The sequence below is a fragment of the Cynocephalus volans genome, chromosome 15, assembly GCF_027409185.1.
Source record: "Cynocephalus volans isolate mCynVol1 chromosome 15, mCynVol1.pri, whole genome shotgun sequence".
Lineage (NCBI taxonomy): Eukaryota > Metazoa > Chordata > Mammalia > Dermoptera > Cynocephalidae > Cynocephalus > Cynocephalus volans.
The window spans coordinates 5,334,405-5,358,464 of NC_084474.1; the positions used below are offsets into that span (position 1 = coordinate 5,334,405).

At 40.6% G+C, this 24,060-nt stretch overlaps 1 protein-coding gene across 1 annotated transcript in view; it reads left to right on the forward strand.

Moving 5' to 3' along the window:
• Positions 1-220: 220 nt before the first annotated feature.
• The window catches only part of RNF17 (ring finger protein 17), a 120,953-nt gene continuing 97,113 nt past the window's right edge, over positions 221-24,060 (forward strand). The window contains exons 1-2 of the mRNA XM_063080080.1: positions 221-326; positions 20,089-20,294. Of these exons, the coding sequence (XP_062936150.1) occupies positions 221-326; positions 20,089-20,294 (312 nt within the window). The remainder of the gene's footprint in view (positions 327-20,088; positions 20,295-24,060) is intronic.

Here is a 24,060-nt window from a genome sequence, read left to right on the forward strand (position 1 = left end):
ATAGCACAGATGGAGCAGGGCCCACAGAGGGTCTTGGGGCTTAGGGAGACTTAGCAGCAAGATCTTGGCTATGGGAAAATCTTTAAAGGGTGATTAAGGCTCTGATTTCTCATGAGATCAAGGCTTGGAGATGTGATGACAGAATCTGGACAGGTGGACACAGGCTATTACCTCCCTCCTCCCAGCAATTTTGGGCTGAGGGATCTTAACAGCTAACAGCATGGCGACCCTGGACCAGGCACCCAACTTTCCACAAGGCCCTGAAGTTCTGGCTTCCTACTTCAGAGCTGATAAGTTTGGATTGATATTTCTTTCTCAAGCAGAAGGTCAGCACCCTCCCATCTCTGTAGCAGGAACTGCACTGAAGAGAGATGTGACCTTGGTACAACCGCTGGGGCAGGCTCTAACTTTGAAGAAAGAGGAAGGCTTCTGCCAATCTCCTCTAGAGACATTGTGACCCAGATCTGCCTCTGTTCCCAGCTCCAGCTAACATGGAAATTCAGTGTTCAGAGATTCAATACTATCATTTAAGTTCCAAGGGAAATGAAGCCTTTAGATTGCCTCTGTGAACTGACGGGAATAACGATAAATGAGTACAAGGTCAACATACATTTCTTAATATACAAGCAATAAAATAAAAAGAATTAAAATAACATCATTTATAATAGCCCCACCTGCCCCCCCAAAAGCAAGGCTTATGTATGAATTTCAAATATATTATGCAGAAAAATATGAAACAATATAAAAGGAAATCATAATAAATGTGAACAAATTGAAGGATATTCCTTGTTCAACTTCAACCTCAAGAAGACTCAATAATGTTAAGATTTCAATCCTGCCCAGCCTTACCTGCAGATTCAATGCAATTTCAAACATTACTCCATCAATGTATTTTGTAGTTAATAACAATCTAAACCTAGAATAATCTGTGAATATCTGAAGAGGTAAAAAGATGAACAACTCACATTTCCATATTCCAAGACCCATTATACAGCTACTATATTAAGTTCTTCAAAAATAAGAGACATTTAGATGAATGGAAGAGAATTAGAGCACACTCTAATGACATGTCACACTCAAATGACATGTCACACACCCAGTGACATGTATTCAACTTACCTTTGTCAAGCAAAAAAAATTATTCATTTGAAAACAGTATTTTCCAAGAAAGTGATAAAAAATTCAGCAACTATATTTAACAGCATAACAATGATGCAAACCATATAACACACAAAATTCACTCAGAGTAGTTCATATACTTTATGTAAAAAAAATTTTTTTTAATGTAGAAGTTCTAGAAGTAAACAGAAGAAAATCTATTTGGCCTTGGGTTTGGTGATGTGTTTTTATATAGAACACCAAAAGCACAATCTGCGACATCAAAATTTGATAAGGTGTTCTTTATTATATTTTCTACTCTGCAAAGATACTGTTAAAAGACGGTGAAGACAAGACATAAACAGGAAGGAAATACTGACAAAACACATATCTGAAAAATGAATTGAGTCTAAAATATACAAACAATGCATAAAACACAGAAAAAAATAAAACAACCTTGATTTAAAATATGAGTAAATACCTGACTAGACCACTTGCCAGAGAAAATATACAGAAGGTAAATAAGCATTAAAAAATGCTCAGCATTATTTTTTCAGTACAAAAAAGAATAATAAAACAACAATAAAATATCAATACATACCTTCAATATCTATGCATAGCCAAACTCTGGCCCATTCATTCAATGTAATTGTAATCTCCAAACAAATGGAATAAACTATTAAGCCATACAAAGACATGAAAAGTCTTAAATCCATATTGCTAAGTGAAAACAGCCAGTCTGAAAGACTACATACTGTCTCAACCTGTTAATATGATATCCCAAAAGACGTAAAAGAACACAGATGATAAAGAGACCAATGGGCCACTCTTAGAACAAGGGGTGGGAGGTTGATAGGGGAAGTCTTCTGAGTTAGGATTGAATGGTCTACATATCAAAATGTGTGGAATGTGCCAAATCAGTCCTGGCAGGAATATTTAAAGTAGTGAATGTTACATACAAAATACAAAATTATAAAATCAATATTTAAAAAAAAATAGTTTTTAAATTAAATAAAAACAAACCAAAAGGAAGAAAGAAATTTTCCATGACAGTACAAATGAATGAAATTTAAAACAGAAAAACAGGAGGTTCCAGTCAAGATGGCAAAATAGATGGTTCCCAGCATCACTCTCTCCCACAAATCAAACAATTTACAACTATAAAAATGTAACATCAGCCAAGCTGGGGCCACTAGAGCTCAGGGGAAGAGGAGGAGAGACCTAGGACTGCACAAAGGTGGGAGAAATCACAATGAGAGAAAGAAAAAACTGCTCTGAGCATTTCAGGCCGCGGCTGCTTTAAGGCTGGAGCTGATTTTCACATGGAGCAGGAGCCGGCAGAAGCCACAATTGTGCCCTTCAGATGGAGTTGCTTGGAGGCAGCAGAGGAGAAGAGGGCCTTGGTGGCTCCCAGGCCAGCAAGACCACTAAGGAGGAGACCCACGCAGGAGCAAGGAGTGACAACAACTGAGAAAAGGGAGCCATTGAGAGGCCGGTGAGTCATCGCAAGAGACTGGGCAGGGCCCGTCCCATTGGAAGTGTTTGGAGCACAGGCAGTAGAGGAGACAGGCCCACTGGGGGAACACTAGGACACAGCAAGGACAGCCGATCCACCCCCCAGTCAGCACAGGACCACTCAGAGGAGACTGGTTGGAAATGCAGAATTGCATGGGGTGTGGTTTGATGAAAAAACTCAGGCCCAGATCAGAGTTTCTACACAACCCAGGTGCATTGGGTCTCTGGAGAGCCAGAAGTACCTATAAGATCAACCATTAAACCCTGAGCTGCACAAAAAGTCATCCCTAGGGAAACAGCAGCAAAGCAGCAATTTAGCTCAACCATAGAGCTCAACTACTGGTTCCCACAGGAAGTTCCCCTGTTAGAATTAAACAAAGGACAGAAAATTAGTTTCAGCCAAGGCACACCACCAGCACCTTGAGGCCTGCGCAGGGACCTGAGGCATGGAGAAGTAGACTGGACCCCCCTACCGTAACCAGGCACACCATGCCAGTGCCTCAGGGCCCACCCTGGGACCCAAGGCATGGAGAAGGGGACTGGACCCCCCTCCCCAATCCAGGCACACCATGCCAGCACCTCAGGTCCCACCCCAGGGAACTGAGGCATGGAGAAGGGGACCAGACCCCCCTCCCAAAACCAGGCACACTGTGCTAGCAGGTGGGCCCTGAGGCATGGAGAAAGAGACAGATCCCCCTCCCACAACCAGGCATAGCACACTAGTGCCTCAGGACCCACCCAGGCACCCAAGGCATGGAGAAGGGGACCGGACACCCCTCCCACAACCAGGCACAGTGTGCCAACACCTTGGAACCCACCCAGGGACCCAAGGCATGGAGAAGGGGACCAGACCCCTCACCCATAACCAGGCACACTGTTCCAGTGCCTCAGGACCCACCTAGTGACCCAGGGCATGGAGCCAGGGACCAGACATACCCCACAACCAGGCACACTGCCAGCGCCAAGGAGCTTGCCAAAAATGTCACCTACATGTGGGTGGCCCACCACAGCCACCACCATAACCATGGCTGCTGCGAAAGTGGCTAGATGCCACAACTACCACGCAGATGGTCTGCCAGCCACTGGAGTGCATTGACACAAGGAGAGTCACCAGCAGAGATAAAGGAAAGAAGAGGATGTCTCTTTCCACAAAGCCCATTTCAGAGTGACAGAAGAAGCATCTGCTCTATGATAATATTGGGGGACCTGATCACACCTCTCAGCATTGGACAGATCATCTAGGCAACAAATTAACAGAGTGACCGTTATTCTTTCAGAAGGAGAGAAGAAATCTAGGACAATTAGAGCAGGGATGGGGGAGGAAGAGGGGGATGGGGAGAGATTGGACAAGAGGCATAAAGAATAATTATGATTTGTAACAATATATATGCTAGCAATATTGATTTGATCAACATATCTCAATGATGAACCCCCAAATATGTATAATCAATTTTGATTCAATAAAAATAAGTAAATAAATAAATAAACAAACCCAGAAAAACAGAATAAAAAACTCAAGAAAACAAAAGGCTGGGTCTTTTAAAAATAAATACAATTGATAAAATTCTAGCAAGACAATCTCACAAAGATAAAGAGAAGGCACAAATACGTATGAGGGATAAAACAGGAGACATAACTATAGGTTGAGGGTCCCCTATCTGAAATGCTTGAGACCAGAGTGTTTGGGATTTTATTTTTGAAATATATGCAATACATAATAAGATATCTGGGGAAGGGACCCAAGTCTAAATACAAAATTAGTCTATGTTTCACATACACCTTATACATATAGCCTGAATGTAATTTTATACAATATGTTTAATAATTTTGTGCATGATGCAAAGTTTGAATACATTGAACAATGTGAAAACAATGGTGTCAGCTATCCCTTTCCACATTCAAAAAGTTTTAGATTTTGGAGTATTTCAAATATCAAATACTCAGATGAGGGGTGCTAATCTTATTACAAAAATAAATAAGGAAATACTATGATCCAATGTACACTCAAACATTTTACAACTTAGAAAAAATAAACCTAAATCCTTAAAACACAAAAATACTGAAACTCAGCTAAACTGAATTATGACTCAGAACATTGGGATAGGCAATAAAAGTTATTAGACAACACACCAAATGCACAATTAACTAAAAAAACATATCAATCTTAAACTATCAAAATTAAAATATTCTTGTCTACAAAATAGAAAATATTTTTCTCTACAAAAGAGGACTAAAAGACAAGCTACAGACTAAAAGCAAGTATTCAAAAGCGACATAGTCAACAAAGGACAGTTACCTAAAATATACACAGAGCTCTCATAACTCACCAGCTGAAAAGAAACGAATGAGAAAATGGGCAAAGTATATGGAGAGACATTTCACCACATAGGATAATACAGATGTCACATAAGCACACAAAAAGATATTCAATATTATAAGCCATTAGGGAAATGTACACAAAAACAACAAGATATCACTACACACCTATCAGAGTGGCTAAATTAAAGGATATTAAGAAAACCAAATGCTGTAAAAAATGTGGATAAATTGGATCACTCATGCATTGCTGATGGGAGTAAAAATGATTTAGCCATTCTGAAAAACAGTTTGGTAGATCCTAATAAAACTAGACACACAACTACCCTATGGTCCAGCAACTGCACTCCTGGATATTGTTCCTATTTTCCTCATTTTTTCATATACTCCTTGGCCATTTATATGTCTTCATTTGAGAAAAGTATGTTCAAGACTTTCACCCCTTTTTCCCCCCTTTGGCAGCTGGCCAGTACAGACACCTGAATCCATGACCTTGGGGTTATCAGTCTGTGCTCCCAGTTTTTAAATTTTTTATTAAGATATATATATATGTATAAAGTTGTCTGAGTTTCTTATATATTTTGGATATTAACCCTTTATCAGGTGTGTGGGTTTGAAAAATACTCTCTCATACCATAGGTTTTCTCTTCATGGTGTTGATGTTCCCATAGCTGTGCAGAAGATTTTTGGTTTGATGCAATCCCATTTGTTTATACAGCCCCCAAAATTTGATGGTTTCATTTACAATTTTTTGGCATTATGATGGGTTTGTCAGGATGTAACATCATGATACACTGAGGAGCACTGGGACTTTTGATGGTTTCACCTGTAATTTATGATGGGTTAATGAGGTTATTAAATGCATTTTTGACTTATATAATATTTTTTTAACTCACAATAGGTTTTTTGGCACATAACTCCATAATAAGCCAAAAAGTATCTGTATTTGCTTTTCTTGCATGTGCTTTGAGGGTCATATTTAAAAAATGATTGTTCAGACCAATGTCACAAAGATTTTTTTTTTAATTTTTATTGAATCAAAATTGATTATACATATTTTGGGGGTTCAACATTGAGATATGTTGATCAAATCAATATTACTAGCATACATATTGTTACAAATTGTAATTATTCTTTTTGCCCCTTGTCCAATCCCACCCCATCCCCCTTCCTCTCCCCCTCCCGCCTCTAATCACCCTAGATTTCTTCTCTCCTTCTGAAAGAATAATGGTTACTCGTTGATTTGCTGCCCAAGTGATCTGCCCAATGCTGAGAGGTGTGATCAGGTCCCCCAATACTATCATAGAGCAGATGTCTCTTCCGTCACTATGAAATGGGCTCTATCAAGACAGACATCCTCCTCTTTTCTTTATCTCTGCTGGTGACTCTCCTTGTGTCAACTCACTCCAGTGGCTGGTGGACCATTTGCTTGGTGATTATGGCATCTAAACTCCTTCACGGCAGCCTTGGTTATCATGGTGGCTGTGGTGGACCACCCACATGGAGGAGATGTTTTTGGCCTGCTCTGTGGTGCTGGCAGTGTGCCTGGTTGTGGAGAGTGTTTGATCCCTGGTTCCATGCCCCAGGTCCCCGAGTGCGTCCCAAGGTGCTGGAATGGTGTGCCTGGTTGTGGGAGGGGGTTCCAGTCCCCAGCTCCTTTCCCTGGGTCCCTAGGCATGCCCTGAGGTGCTGGTGCAGTGTGCCTGGTTGTGGGAAGGGATTTTGGTCCCCTTCTCCATGCCTTGGGTCCACGGCAGGCCCCAAGGCACTGGTGTGGTGTGCCTGGTGGTAGGAGGGGGATCCAGTCCCCTTCTCCATGCCCCAGGTCCCAGGGCAGGCCCTGAGGTGCTGGCATGGGGTGCCTGGTTGTGGGAGGTGGGTCTGGTCCCCTTATCCATGCCTTGGGTCCCCTGGTGGGCCCCGAGGTGCTGGCATGGTGAGCCTGGTTGTGGGAAGGGGGTCTGGTCCCTGACTGCTAGTCCCAGGTCCCTAGGCGGGTGCCTAGGCATTGGTGGAGTGCCTGTATGTGGGAGTGGGGTCCGGTCCTTGGCTCTAATCCTTGGGTTCCTGTGTGGGGCCCCAAGGTGCTGGTGGTGTGAGGGGTTGTGGGCATGGGTCCTGCCCCTGGCTCCATGCCTTATGTCCCCTGGTGGGCCCCAAGGCATTCATGGTGTGCCTGGGCTGGAACTAAGTTTTTGTCCTTTGCTTGTTTCTAAAATGGGGGAACTTCCTGTGGGAACCAGTACTTGAGCTGCGTGGTTGAGGTAAATTGCTGCTTTGCTGCTGTTTCCCTAGGGAAGGCTTTTTGTGCAGCACAGGTTTTAATGGTTGACTTTAAAGGTAGTTCTGGCTCTCCAGATACTTGGTACATCTTGGTTGTGCAGAAACTCTGATCTGGGCCTGAGTTTTTTCATCAAACTGCACCCCATGCAATTCTGCATTTCTGACCAGTCTCCTCTGAGTGGATTGGTGGGCGGATTGGCTGTCCTTGCTGTGTCCCAGTGTTCTCCCGGTGGGCCCATCTCCCCCAGTGCCCATGCTTCAAACACTTCCCATGGGATAGGCCATGTGCTGGTCCCTTGTGATGACTCACCAGCCTCTGAGTGGCTCCCCTTTTTCAGCTGTTCTGGCTCCTTGCTCCTGTGTGGGTCCACAGGAACCCTGTTAGTGGTCTTGCTGTCCTGGGGGTCATCAAAGTCCTCTTCTCCCCTTCCCCCTCCAAGTAATTCCATTTAAAGGGCACAGCTGCGGCTTCTCCCGGCTCCTGCTCCATGTGCTCCAGCATTAAAGCAGCCACAGCCCAAAATGCCGAGAGCAGTTTTTTTTCTCTCTTCGTGGTTTCTCCCACCTTCATGAGTTCCATAGGTCTCTCCTCCTCTTCACCTGAGCTCCAGTGGCCCCAGCTTGGCTGATGTTACATTTTTCTAGTTGCAAATTCATTGATTTGTGGGAGAGAGTGACGCTGGGGACCATCTATTCCGCCATCTTGACTGGAAGTCTGGAATATCACAAAGATTTTGCCTATGTTTTGTACTGGTAGTTTTACACTGGATATCCTGTTTTCCTAACACAATTTATTGAAGGCACTGTCCATTCCCCATTTTTCCTTGTCATCTTTGTAGGATAAAAATTCAGTGTAAATGTGTGGATTTATTTTGGGAAACACACTCTTGAATTATTAATGAGTAATAAAAGGGAAATTAGGAAATATCTTGCAACTAATGAAAACAAACACATCATATCAAACTATAAGATGTAACAAAAGCAGTACTATAAAGGGAGTTTATAGAGATAAACACATGTATCTTAAAATAAAGATCACAAATAAACTACCTAATTTTGCATAATAAGAAACCAGAAAAAACAAAGCCCAAAGACAGCAAAAAGAAGGAAATAATAAAGATTAGAACAGAAATAAATGAGAAAGAGATTTTAAAAGAACAATATAAAAATATCAATGAACTAAAAACTGGCTTTTTAAAAATTAATTTTATTAAGCCTAACTAACAAAACATTAGTTACACTAAAAAGAAAATGCACACAAAAACTCACATAAATACAATCAGAAATGAAATAATAAATGATAAAACCGAAGGCACAGAAACAAAAAGATTCATGAGACTATTGATAAGTATACACCAACAAATTGATAAATTAGAAAATGGATAATTTCCCAGAAACGTACAACCCACCATGTGAATTATGAACAAATAATAAATCTAAACCCATTTTCAACTAGTAAGGAGATTAAATCACTGATCGAAAACATCTCAAAAAACCCCTCAGAACCAGATGGCATCACTGGTGAATTCTACCAAGAGTCTAAAGGAAAATTCGTGCCAATCTTCAAAAAGCTAAAGAAAATAAAACACTTCTGAACTCATTTTGAGGCCAAGATCACACTGATACCAAAGCCAGACAAAGATACTGCAAGAAAGAAAACTAAAGACCAATATAACCTCATAGACATGGTGGCAAATATCCTCAAAAATATACTAGAAAACATAACTAAGTCCCACTTAGTTATGGTGTAAAAGGATCATACACCATAACTAAGTCCCACTTAGTTATGGTGTAAAAGGATCATACACCATAACTAAGTGGGACTCATCCCTGAGAGGCAAGGTGTTTCAACAAACAAAGACCATTTAATGTAATATACCATACCAATAGAATAAAGGATAAAAATCTCAGCACCACCTCAATAAATGCAGAAATAGCACTTGAAAAAAATCCAAAATTGTTCATGATAAAAACTCTCATAGGGCCGAGACCGTGGTGCACTTGGGAGAGAGCGGCGCTGGGAGCACGGCAACGCTCCCGCCGCGGGTTCGGATCCTATATAGGAATGGCCGGTGCGCTCACTGGCTGAGTGCCGGTCACAAAAACGACAAAAAAAAAAAAAAAAAAAAAAAAAAAACTCTCATAAAACTAAGCATAGAAAGAATCAACATAAACATAAGTTCCATGTATAAAAAGCCCAGAGCTAACATCCTATTCAATCTTGAAATGCTAAAAACTTTTCCTCTAAGACCAGGAAGGAGGTGAGGATGCCCACTCTTGCCACTTCTATTCAACATGTTGCTCAAAGTTCTAGCCAGAGCAATTAGGTTACAAAAGGAAAGTCATCTAAACCAAAAACTGAGATGCAATATTACCTTTAATTGCAGATGACATGATCTTATATTTTTAAAATATTAAGGACTTTTCCCAAACGTGTCACAAACAATAAACAAATTCACTGAAGTTTCAGAATACAAAATTTTCCAAAAAGTATCTGTTGATTTTCTTTATACTAACTATAAAATATCCAAAAAGGAATTTAGAAAACAATCACATTGACAACAGTATCGAATAAACAGTATCATATAAACAAACACAAATAAATTTTACAAGAGATGAAAAACTTGTACATGAAAAATACACTGATAAAAGAAATTAAAGAAGACACAAATAATTGAAAGGAAATCCTGAGTTAATGAATTAGAAGAATTAATATTGTTAAAATGTTCATACTACCCAAAGCAATCTACAGTTTCAATGGAATCCTTATGAAAATAATGAAGGCAGTTTTTGCAGCAATAAAAAGCAATCCTAAAATTCATACAAAAGCACAGAGACCCCAAATAGTCAAAATCTTGAGAAACAAGAACCAAGTTGAGACATCACTCTTCCTGATTTTAAAATATACTGTAAAGCTATATATTGTATAAAGTATGGTACTGGCATATAAAAAGATATGGAGATCAGTGGAACACAATATAAAGCACAGCAATTAATCCATGCATACACAGACAACTAATGTTAGACAATGGCGCCAAGAATACACAACAGAGAAAGGACAGTCTCTTCAATAAATGGTGTTGAAGTAATCTAAATTTTACATGCAAAAATATAGAAGCAAACCTTTATAATACAACACACACAAAATCAATTCAAAATGTATTAAATACTTAAATATATGACTTGAAATTATAAAACTCCTAGGAAAAAATATAGAAAAAATGTTTCATGATAATAGTCTTGACAATGTTAAGATGTTTTCCTTCTATAACTAACTTGTTGAGAGTCTTTATCATGAAGGAATGTTGAATTTTGTCAAATGCTTTCTCAGCATCTATTGAGATAATCATATGGTCTTTGTCCTTGAGCTTGTTGATGTGGTGTATCACATTTACTGACTTTCATATGTTTAACCATCCTTGCATCCCTGGCATGAATCCCACTTGATCATAGTGTATAATTTTTTTTAACATGTTGCTGTATTCTAATTGCTAATATTTTGTTGAGGATTTTAGCATCTATGTTTGTTCAGGGATATTGGCCTGTAATTTTCTTTTTTGTTGTGTCTTTATCTGGTTTTGGTATCAGAGTTATGTTGGCCTCATAGAATGAGTTTGGGAGAGTAAAGTCTGTTTCAATTGTTTGGAACAGTTTCATGAGAATTGGTATTAACTCCTCTTTAAAAGTTTGATAGTCTCTCTCTCGATCCACTGGAGTTTGATACACTCTTCTCTCCTGTCTGTGGACATCAGAGCTCAAGACTCTTCAGCTTTTGGGTTCCAGAACTTACCCCAAGGACACCATCCGTTTCCCTGGTTCTGAGGCCTTTGGACTTGGACTGAGCCACGCCAACGGCATCCAGTTCATAGACAACCTATTGTGAGACTTTTCTTCATAGCCACAACATTCTCGAATGCTTGCCTTTGGATATAAAAGGAATCTAGAAAATAACTGCAATTGGGGCTGGAAGAGTTGTTGCAGACATCTCATTGGTATTCTTGCAGATTTTCATCTCCAGTCGCACAGCTGTTTTATGAGCACGCCTATGAAATGTGAACGTCTAATCCAGTCCGCAAATGGTGCTACTCTTCCCTGGAGAGAACCGTCCTGCATCGCAGGCCAAGATGTACAGGAGCCTGGTGCATACGGTGCGAGATGCTAGTGATGAGTATTATATAAAAGATAGGATGTAGGGACATAAAACCTGAATAGCAGCTGCTCCCTCTTTAATAACAAATAAATAAAACATTATTACAATTACGTTTAACATCTAGGATACAATTATAAAAAACCTACACTAAACACAGATAAGTCATTCTACGAGGATTACCCTTGACATTCTTTTCTTGTGAATGTCCTCTCACCTTTGAAGACAATTTTTTTGACTTTTAGAAACATTTTGATAAATTACCATTTCAAAGCAATCAATTTATTAGTCAGAAATTGTTTTGACTCCACAGAGGGAACAATCTCAGCACCTTGTTGAAAGAGTTGACCTAGTTTGGTCTTCTTTAATTAAACAATTATCATTGCACTACTGTCAAACATGTAATTAACAACTTAAAAGCAAATTAATAGAAACATACAATAAATGCACACGTAAATGTGGACTACATGTCATGCAACATCTGTAATTGCATTCAAAACTTTTTTGAATGTTAGAGAATTTGAACAGGAGGAAATCAAATTACTGTAGAGTTTTCATACATTTCAATAAATCAATTAAGGAATAAATGTCAGAAAAACCAAAAAAAATAAAAAATAAAAAAAAAAAAGTTTGATAGAATTCAGCTCTAAAGCCATCCGGACCTGGGCTTTTTTTTTGTTGGAAGATTGCTAATTACTGCTTCAATATCCTTGCTTGTTATTGGTCTGTTAAGGTTCTCTATCTCTTCTTGGTTCAGTCTTGGTAATTTATGTGTGTCTAGAAACTTATCCATATCTGCCAGATTTCCAAATTTGTTGTCATACAGTTGTTTGTAAGAGTCTCTAATGATTCTTTGTATTTCTGTGGTGTCAGTTGTAATGTCTCCCTTTTCATTTCTGATTTTTGTTATTTGGGTCTCCTCTCTTCTTTTTTTTTTGTTAGTCTAGCTAATGGTGTGTCTATTTTGTTTTTTGTTAATCTTTTCTATTGTTTTTTGGGTCTCTATTTCATTTAGTTCTGCTCTGATCTTAATTATTTCTTTCTGTCTACTGCCTTTAGGTTTTGATTGTTGTTGTTTTTCAAGTTCTTTGAGACATAGCATTAGGTCGTTTATTTGGAGTCTTTCCATTTTTTTGATATAAGCATTTACTGTAATAAATTTCCCTCTTACTACTGCTCTTGCAGTATCCCACAAGTTTTGGTATGATGTATCTTTATTTTCATTAGTTTCTAGAAATTTTTTGATTTCCTGTTTAATTTCTTCTTGGACCCATAGGTCATTCAGGAGCCTATTATTTATTTTCCATGTATTAGTATACCTTCCAGTGATTTGCTTATTGTTTCTCTCTAGTTTTAGTCCATTGTGGTCTGAAAAGATTGTTGGAATGATTTCAATTTTTAAAAATTTGCTAAGACTAGATTTGTGACCTAATATGTGGTCTATCCTGGAGAACGTACCATGAGCTGATGAGAAGAAAGTGTATTCTTTAACTGTTGGGTGAAATGTTCTGTATATATCTGCCAAGTCCAGTTGGTCTAGGGCGTAGTTTAAATCCTGTGTCTTTTTGTTGACCTGCCTGGAAGTCCTGTCCCATACTGAGAGAGGGGTGTTCAGATCACCCACTATTAATGTATTAAGACCTATCACCTTCTTTAGGTCTAAGAGTGTTTGCTTGATATATGTGGGTGCTCTGGTATTGGGTGCATACATGTTTATGATTGTTATGTCTTCTAGCTGGATAGCTCCCTTTATCATTATATAATGGCCTTCTTTGTCTTTTTAAATGTTTTTTGGTTTAAAGTCTATTTTGTCTGATATAAGAATAGCTACTCCTGCTCATTTTTGGTTTCTATTTGCATGGTATATCTTTTTCCATCCCTCCACTTTTAGTCTATGAGTTTCTTTGCAGGTGAGGTGGGTCTCTTGAAGACAGCATATACTTGGGTCTATCTTTTTAATCTGTGTCTTTTGTATGGAGAGTTTAATCCATTCACTTTTAGAGTAGTTATTGAGAAGTGTTGTTTAATTCCTGTCATTTAATTGGTATTTAGGTGGTTTAAATATCTTTTGATCATTATTTCCCCTTTTATTTCTCTTCGTCAATGTGAGTTGGGGATTTAAGGTGGAATGGTTTAACTTCTTTCTCTTTCTTGCTGGCATTTTAGTTTTAACTGTGGGTTTTGCTCTTTCTTGTGTATTCATGTTGATGGTCACCATTATTCAGAATCCAGATGAGTGACTCCCTTGAGAATTTCTTGCAGGGCTGGTTGCATGGTGGTGAACTCCCACTACTTTTGTTTGTCTGGGAAATACACTATTTCTCCCTAATTTCTGAAGGAGAGCTTTGCTGGGTAAAGAATTCTTGGCTGGCAGTTTTTTTCTTTTAGTATTTTGAATATATCGTTCCACTTTCTTCTGGCCTGTAGGGTTTCGGTTGAGAAGTCTGCTGTTAGTTTGATCATCCTATAAGTGATCTAACGCTTTTCTCTTGCTGCTTGTAGAATTCTCTCTTTGTCTTTGAGCTTTGCAAATTTAACTATAATATGTCTTGGGGAGGATCTTTTTGGGTTGAATCTGTTTGAGGACCTTTGAGATTCCTGGATCTGAAGGTCTGTATCTCGCCCTACACCTGGGAAGTTTTTTGTTACTATTTCCTTGAGTAGGTTTTTGATACCTTTTCCCTTCTCCTGCCCTTCAGATGTTAGAGCACTTGAGATTGTTTGCTCTCTCTCTTAGGTTTTCCTCATTATTTTTAATTCTTTTTTCATTTTTTTGTCTGCCTGAGTTATTTCAAAAAGACCATCTTCAGGCTCTGAAATTCTTTTTTCTGCTTGCTCTACCCTGCTGCTCAAGCTCTCAGTCATGTTTTTTATTTCATTGAGTGAATCTTTCATTTCTATAAGTTCTTCTACACTCTTTTTTATGGTATTAATCTCTTTGTAGATTTCCTCCTTCATATTCTGGATGTTTTTTCTTGTTTCATTGTGTTCTCTAATTGAGTCTTCCTTTATTTCTTCACATTTTCTTAAGATCATTACTCAAAATTCTTTTTCAGACATTTCAAGGATTCCCTGTTCCATAGAGTCTGACTTTGGAGCATTACTCTATCCTTTTGGTGGTGTCATTTCTTCTTTATTGTTTGTATTTCTAGGGTTTTTCTGCTGATGCTTGGTCATTTGGTAGGGGTTTTGCTTCTTCTATTACACTGAGGTTGGCTGTGGAGTGGCCTTGGTTGCTACTGCGGGGGGTGAACTGTCTTACTTGGCAATAGGTATGGTGGTGATTATGTTAAACCAACTTGGTTCCTGTTCTAGACTCTGGTCATAGAATGAGCCCCTAGCAGGTAGAGTTCTGCTGGGCCAAACTTGGTGGGTTGGATCCATAGGCTGGTGCTCCCCCCGGGTCTGAGGTGGGATGAGGGGCCAGGTGGAGCCACGTGGTTCTGCTGGCTGGCTGGTGCCAGCAGGCTCACCTGCATGGTGCCAGTTCAGGGCGGTGGGGTGGGCTGTACAGCTTATTAAATTAGAAGGTATTCACTGTGGTTGATTATTGTGGCCCATTACCGATTACCCATTCGGTAATGGGCCACAATAATCAACCACATTGTACATCGACAAAATAAAATTAAAAAATAAAATAAAATAAAATAAAATTAAATTAAATTTTAAAAAAAGAAAAGAAACACAGAGGGAGATTTGAAACAGACACAGATGGGAAGGCAATTTGAAAACAGTGGCAGAGATTGGAAAAAAAAAAAAAAAGGTATTCACTGTTTGAAAGACCCTGCTCAAAGAATGAAAACACAAGCCTCAGATTATGAAAAACTTTAGCAAAACACATATCTGAAGAATAACTTGCAAGAAAAATATGCAGAGTAGTAAAACTCAGTAAGAAAACAAATTCCCCAACCTAAAAAGTAGGCAAATACATGAGCAGACACCTTATCAAAGAGAATATAGAAATTGAAATAAGCATACAAAAAGATTCTTAACATCTGATATAGGTTGAATGTGTTCCCCAAAGTTTCCTATATTAGAAACTTAATCCTCACTGTGACAATGTTAAGAGAATGGGAAAGTCCTATTATGGTAATTGAATGGTAGGGCTTTAAAAAGGTAATTAGATTGTAAAGACTATGTCTTTTTGAATGGATTGATCCATTCATGGAGTAATGGGCATGGCTCTGATGACTTCACAAAAAGAGCAACTGAGAAACTTGCCTCTCTTACTCAGCCATCTTGGCCATGTGATACCCTGCAATGATGTGTAGAGTCACCACCAAGACCCTCACTAGATGTGTTCCCTAGGCTTCAGAATTTCCAGCCTCTGAAACTGTAAGAAATAAATTATACTTCTTTATATATTATGTAGATTCAGGTATTCTGTTATAAGCCACAGAAATGGACTAATACAACATTAAAGATTCTTGGAAAAAGAAAATGCATTGTACAAAACAAAAAAGCAAGTTAAAACAGCAGTGATATAACCCAAACATCTTATAGGATGGGCACAATCCAAAAAATGACAATACTAACTGCTGGTGAGGATGTGGAAAAATGGGAAATCTCATTCATTGCTAGTGACATTGTATTATGGTACAGCCACTTTAGAAAACATCTTGGTAGGTTTTTACAAACTGAATCCTAGTGTTAACATGGCTTACCTTTATTTTAATAACTAGCAAATTTTCCTTTACACATTTACCCAAAAGATATGAAAGTGTATGTCCACATAAAATCAAGCAAGAAAAACATATGGTAGCTGAATTCACAATGGCCAAATTCTGGAAGGAACCAAGATATCCTTCACGAGGAGAAAAGATAACCACACTGTGGCACAATGGGTGGAGACCCTTCACACACTAGGTCTGGCACTGATGGGCTACATGAACAGAGGAGGGGCTCATGCAAGGGCCTACATGGGCTGCAGGCATAGAGGATGGGGACATAAGAGAGAAGACATAGACTACAGTCATAGTGGTTTTTGTGTAAAACAACAGCCACAGTCACATGACAGAGAAACAGCCAGAGACAGACTTGGCTTCAGGCACAGGCCAAAGAGGTAGTTGAAGGCTGGTGTGGCCTGGAGTGAAGCAAAGGGGCTGAAGAAACTCAAGAGTAGACAAGACCTATAGGCTGAAGAACTGAACACACAAGAGTCCTTACATGGGCTGCATGGACAAGGGCTGCAGACACTTGAGGGAAGACATCTGCAACACTCAGAGGGGCAAGGGACAAAGGAGGATTGGTGTGGCAAGCAGACACAGGGTAAAGAGACAGTCAAGGGCTGGCCTCTGCTGCCATTACAACGGATAGAGATACAAGAGGGCAGAGTTTGGCTGCAGGTACAAACAATGGGGAGGTGAGTTTTGGCATGGTATCCTGGAAGAGGAGACATAGAAACAGAAGGACAGAAATTGGCTGCAGGCACAGGGGAAAGAGACACAGGAGTTCAGAGATGGTTTAAGAGGCCAGGGGATGAAAACACTGGCTATACACATGGAGGTATAAGGAATATAGTCTAACATAAGCCAGCATGCGCAAAAGATCAGGGTATATACATATAAATGGGACAGAATGGGACATGGTCAAAAGGATTGAGACATTCACAGGCTGCAATTCACTGGCTGCGGGTGACAGAAATGCAGGCATGCAAAGCAAGATGTGCTGCAGGCACAGAGGATAGAAACTCAATAGCGGGTGGGACCTGCACAACATATGAAGACTTTTGAAAGCTGACACCAACTGCAGGCAGAGAGCATAAAAAAGCATTGACAACATACAAAGGCAGACATTGTAACAGGGTAAACTGATTTAGCTTATGCCATTTTTGTACTCATTGAAAAGTGCTAATTGAAACCCCCCCCAGTACCCCTAGTAGAAATTAGAAGCTAGAAATTATCCTGTACCTAGATATGTAAGATGAAAAAAATGTAAAATTTGCCCACCTTTGCTGTTTCTGACTGATAAAATACAAGAACTGAATCCAGATGCAACCAGGCGACCTAGGGAGGGAAATTCTTGCTGTTCCTGGCTGATTAATTGCTTACCTTGGCTTCTGTAACCAGCTTGCTTTGGGCCCTGCTCACCAAGAAGGGTGTTACTTTTACCGTGTGACTTTTGCTGTGTGATTTCTGCTATATGATGATATGACTTTTTTGCCCTTAAAAGACCCCTAAAACTTGGGTTCAGGGCTGCTCTCTTACCAGAATATCTGGGGAAGCAGTTGCCGGCTGGCTAACAAAGACCCCCTTTTAAAATTCTCAATTGGGTGTTCTGGTTCCTTTCTGAGAGGCAGCCTCACAACAACATGAGCTGCAGTTCTCCAGCATGTAATAGCGAAGAGAAGATACAAGCTTCAGCGGAGGGAGAGAGACGCATGCAGCGTGGTCTGGATGAAGAACAGGAGGTGAAGACACTGCAGATGGGGCAGACATGGCCTGCGGACAGACAGCCTGGGACACAAGAGGGAACACTCAGGATGCCAGATCAATCCATACTTAGAAGGAAATATGTAGCCTTAAGTGAATATGTTCGGAAATCAATACAATCAGATCCCTTTTCCAGAATTAAAAAATAACAATAAAATGGAAAGAATATAAAATGAAGGCAATATTAATATAAGAGCAGAATTCAATAAAAAAAAAAAACCCAGACACAAAGGTAAAACCATTAAAAAAATAAAGTAAATAAACTGTTAGCAAACCTGATTAAGAAAAAGAGAGAGAGAAAAAAAAAAAAAACCACCCCAAAATGTCTTATATCGGGAATCAAAACAGAGGCCTTCTCTATGGAGCCTATAGACATTAACAAGATGCTAGGAAGATTTTGTGAAGTAGGACAAAAAATTTAACAGAGATCAAATCATAACCTGGTGGAAAACAATGTAGTAATTCTGAAACAATGAGTAAAAAAATAGGAAAACTCCTATATATACTAACTACTTTGAATTAATTGTAAAAAAAAATGTCAAACACAGCTTCAAAAACATCATATCCCACTAAGAAAACTCCAAATCCACACATAAAATATTTCAAATATTTAATGAATAAAAACCAACACAATTTCCAGACAACAGGGAATGTTTTTCAATTTCTTTTGTGAGGGCAGCATTGCCTTGACAACACAATCTGACAAGGATCTTTAAAAACAGTATGTATTCTCTCTCTCATAAACAGATATACAAATATTTTTAAAAAATATATATATTATAAGAAATAGCCTCTTATAAAACCATTACACATTGACACCAAGCAAAATGTTCTAAAAAATGCAAGAGTGGTTAACTTTCAAAAATAGAGCACATAAGACATCCCATTAGAAGTAAAAAAAAAAAATCATATGATTTTTTACAATTAGTATAAATATGTATTAAAGTTCAAAAATTAGTCATAAAAATAACTCTTACCAAATTCCTAAAAGAAGGCAACTTCTTAATGTAGTTGTTTGTCTAAAATGAATCAATAGCAGGAACATAACTAGTACAGGATTATCAGAAACTTTTCCCTGCAATCAGAACCAGACTAGATTTCCTGATCACACCACCTCTATTTAACACTATACTGGAGGTATAATTGGGACAGTAAAACAAGAAAAGCAAATAAAAGGCATAGGAATCAATATTTAAGCCATAAAACTGTTAGTATATGCCTGATACTATCATATATATGGAAAATCTACCAAAATCCAAATATTATGGCAATCAATAAGTGAATTAAGCAAGATGACTAGATACAAAATCAATATATAAAATCAACTGGGTTACTATGTACCCACAAGAAAGAAATACATAATTGTTGCTTTGCCTCCGACGGATTTGTCACCCCTTTTCCCCTGGGTGATGGAGCCACCAAAGATTACTCAAAGTCCATCACTTCTGAGCAGTGAGAAGCCCCCAAAAGGGGTGAATCTCCCAGTATCTTTATATATCAATCAGTAACCTGTCTTTGAGCCAGCAACCTTGCTGTGTTACAATTCTTTATCTTACAACAGAGACTATATAGCCTGGGGAAAATTTCCTTTGCAAGGTCAATATTTGAAACTGCAAGGCTTTGGAAAACCAGGCCCTGTGAAGTACATTTGCTTTATGCATACTCCACAAATTCCTTCTACCTTGAATTAGGAGAGGCTGATGCCTCCTGAGCAGAGGATGGTTCTACCCTGGCCCTGATGGCCTTCCTCTTGTGCTTATCTTGATTAAGGACCGAACTTTGTACCACTTTCCTGATGCCCCAATTCCTTCCCCACAACTTCCTTCTCCACTTTGTGCAGTAACATGTGCTTCCTCTGCCTAAAATGGCCTTCCCACCGTCAACCCTCCCTCCTTCCCCTGGAAAACATCTATGCCTCCCTTAGGGTTCAGCTCACATGTGCCCTTGGGGAAGTCTCTCCTGACTCCACAGATAGCTGAGGAGTTGCTCCACTCTCCTCCAGTGTTTTATTATGTTTTATCTCTTTAGCTCTCTGTCCCCCCAACCCCACTAAACTAGGACATCTTCAGAAGTAAAGGCCATGCCTTCTTGGTCTTTACATCTCTAGAACATAGAACCTAATGAGCACACAGTAAATTATTTTTGGATAAAATATTTCTTTCCTAAAAAAAAAAGTATGCATTACGGAATTGAAGGAGTTAAACAGTTCTAGTATATTCTCATGTATTGGTAAAACAGTAAAGGACTGAGAGTGTATCAGCCTGTTTTCCCCTTTTCTTTTGTCCTTTCTTATCCTAGTTGCATTGACTGCCAAATTCACGCCCATTCCAGGTTTCTACCATCTCTACCTGCCAGCAGATAAGTTCCCAGAAAACTCCTTCTTTGATGTGGACACCGTGAACTTTCCCACCCCCAACTTCTGCTTTGTGGGGCTCTTGTCAATGATCAACGCCCTCGGTCCACTGTGCCAGACAGTCACCAAATGCTGGAGTGCAGGGATCAAGGTGGGAGTTATTTTCCTGACTCTACTTATGTTGTATCCCTTTCTAAGAACGTGTCATAGGAGATGGTCAGTAGTTAGGTCTCTTCAAGTAAATATCATAATTCCCCTTTTAAAAATTTCTATTTTCACTGTGCTCAGATTTAAGTAACTGACCCGTAAAAGCAAAATGATTGTGTCTGTGTGGAATAAACCACAACAGTAACTACAGTGAGAAGAGTCTCCTAGTGCCATGAAGTGGCCCTGTCTTGCCCTAGATCAGGAGAGATAATAAAAGGTTCTATTACTTAATCTTGGGGGTTCAGCCTCCACCATCCACTTATCTTTATGACATTGAAGCCAAAATATGAATTCCATTACCACGTTAATGCCATGACTGTTGGAGCAGCAAGGGCTGCCCCGGGCAGACATCTACCAGCCCTTCCACAAATAAAGTGACATCAAAAGGGGAGGGATTTCCTCTAGGGTCAGAGGAGGGCGTGTGAGAAGCTTAGGAGCAAGGGTAGACCCATGGGATTAGTGTATCTTCAATGACAGTGTGTCTGAGATCCAGAGCTGCCCAAAGGGCAGCCCACACCCTTCACTAACCATGCTCTACACGGGCACATAGAGCAGGTGGTGCTGAAGTGAGAGATCTCCATTCTTGGCAAAGTAGTGAGACCTGTGGAGGCCTTAGGGCAGTGGAGATGTGGGGGTCTCAGGACTGAGACAGTTCAGTGGGCTGGAGGGGAGAGCCCCAGAGGAGGCAAAGCCGCACAGTACAGGCCACAGCTGGCCTTGCTGACCAAGTTACAGAGTCTGGAGTCTGCTGGAAGCACAGTGGAAAGCCCCTGCAGAGTTTTAGCAGGGGTGGCACAGGCAGACCTGCATAATCACAGTCCCTAGAACCTTATTTTCACAGTCAGAAGGCAATAGTTTTACTCAAAGAAGACCTTAATAAATTTTTCTCCCCATGAAGGGCCCTATGTTTTGGCTCCAGTAGTCCTTGCAGCCTCAAGACGAAATGGAGGCTGTGTTGTTCCCGCCCAGCCTTGACCTTTCGGCCCACTCACTCCCATTTTCTCACTGTGTCCCCACAGGATGCAGTTGTCGCTGACAGGGGATGGGGTTAATGACTCCCCAGCTCTGAAGAAGGCAGACATTGGGATTGCCATGGGGATAGCGGGTTCTGACGCAGCCAAAAACGCAGCTGACATGGTCTTGCTGGATGACAGCTTCACATCCATACTCATAGGGGAACCTGACAGTGTGATCTCATTAATGCTCATGACAACCCAATCAGCTGTAGTGCCAGCCTTGCTTTACAACACGGAAATGGAGTTGGGAAGTCCAGGGACTCGCCCAGCACAGTGTGCTGCTCCACTAAGAGGTTTGCTTTAGAATCTGGAAGTGGTGAAGGGAGAGTTTGCCCTCACATGGAAAACTATGTGGGCTAGAGCATTACAGCTGAGGCTGCAGGGTGCATTCCATTTTACAGCTCTTCAGATCATAGATAAGGGATAGCAATGCCAAGTATTTCTTATGTGCAGACATGCAGATTAGTCCTTGTGCCAGCTTTCTCCCTTTCACAGTCATCCAGCATTCCCAACTCCAGATGAATGTGTGCTGCTTTGCTCCTCTGAACCACTTACAACAGCTTCCTAGTTCATTTACTTAATGAACTTAAAAAAAAACAAAAACACTTTAACATTCATTCACTTTATATCTGTATGACAGTCATGACTTTACCTTAACATAAAAAAAGATGGCTTCACAATGAGAAGAAGAAGAAAACCACCACTCCTGCTGACTCAGGGGCACTCTCAGCACTCCCAGGAAGCCTCCACTGCCGCCCGTCTTCTGTTGGGCACTTCTGCTTCATTGAGGCCACTTTCTCCACTTCAGACAGGTTCTCTCAGCAAGCTCCTTTCTCCCCTGACCCATTTCTACTTCCCACCCTCCCCCTAACATACCAGAACTTAACTCAGGGGATTTTATCTTCTTGGTCCAGAGGTTCTAAGATAAAGTTTAATGGAAATTTAAGGTAAAAGCCTGTTTAATATTAAAGGATAGAAGCTCCATCCACAGAGTCATGCAGATCAAATGAGATATTGTGGAAGAAAGCACTTCAGTACTAGAGTTTATTTGCAGTTTGGGGGATTTTCTTAGGTTGGTTTGCTTTACATTGTATATTTACAAAATGTGATTTCTTCCCCCAGCGTTCATTCTTTCAAAAAATTAAGCTCCTGCTAGTTGCACGGCACTGTGCTATTCAGTGCGGTGCTGGCTGCAGGGGAGAAAACGATGCGACAGGGAAGATAAATAAGCTCTGCATCCAGGGCAGGACCAGCACAGGCAGAGAGACGCGCCCAGTGCTGCGGGTGTGTGGCGACAACAGGGTTGCGAAGATGCGAGGAGGGTGCGGGAGGGTCAGAGCAGTCTCCTCGTGTGCCTCTCCCCATGGCCTTCATCCAGCATTCCATTTGGTCATGGGCGGAAGAGCGAGTTGCAGTATTTGTTGGCCAAATCCCCTAGAAACAGAAGTGAGATTGCCTGTGGGAGGAAAATTCTAATTAACACACACATGCCATAGCACAGATCTGCAGAAAGCTGCCTTACATAAGGAGACAGTGGTGATGCAGAATGCGTCAGTCAGGAAGGGGCTGCCCACAACAAAGACAAAGAAAAGGCCCTGAGGTCCACTGGATACCCACCCGAGCCCTGCCAGGGAAGGGGCCTGGTCCCCAGAGTCATGTGTTGGCACCACCGGCAGGCCTGGTCTTGAGGATGGGCATTGCAGGCCCACAACCAAGTCACAAAGCCACATCTCCACACTCCAACTTCATACTCGCCTGGCAGCCTTCCATCTTCTGACACAACCAGGGGAAGAAGCCCTGCTAGGGAACACAAGGCCCGGTACCCTTGGCAGCTACTTCCCAATGCGAGGCAGTAAGCTGGAAACTACTGTGCACACCCAGCCTCTGAATCCTCTGAGCTGCGGTGGAATTGAGGCAGGAATAGGATAGGGACACGCCCAGGGAAGCTATTCATAAATATTCATCCTGGATCAGCACTACCATCTCTTTGCCCGGCAGTTAAGGCACTCATAGTGCCCTGGCAACAGCTAAACCACACAATGGGTGAGTATGCTACAATGTTGCACCTGTGAACAAGGAGGAGCAAAGGTGCAGGTGACTACCATTATGACCTTCACCTGTGACAGACAGGACAAGGTTAAGGGAAGTAACTCCTGCACATGACCAGAAGCTGATACTACCTCGTTAGGCTTTAATTACCCTAGAGCTTCCAGTGATACAGAGTAAGGCTAGGCCTGTGAACCAAACTGACTCTATTTTCCCTGCAGAGGACACTTTATTACTTTTCCACTCCTCAGACATGAGACAATCCCCGCCCCCCCACCCCAGGCAAATGATTACCCCATGGCCCACCCTGATAAAATATACTGAGATAAGAGGGGAACAGATATTCACTGGTTGTAAAACCCCTTCCCAAGACTTGTTTACTGTAATCGTAAAAATTAAGTTACTGATTAACCTTAATACCCCTTTAGGAATTCCAAATGCACAAAAAGCTTCAAGCTGACTGCTATAATGACCCTCTTCATGTGACAATGATGAACACAGCCACCATCTTGGACCTATTGGGCAGGTCCAAGGACTAAAGCCTTAACTGAGCATGTGCCCATGATGCAGCCAGGAAGAACAGAATGGACCACCTCCAGTGATGCTGGCCAGTACCCTTTAAATCCTTTCCCCATAAAAGACCCTGAA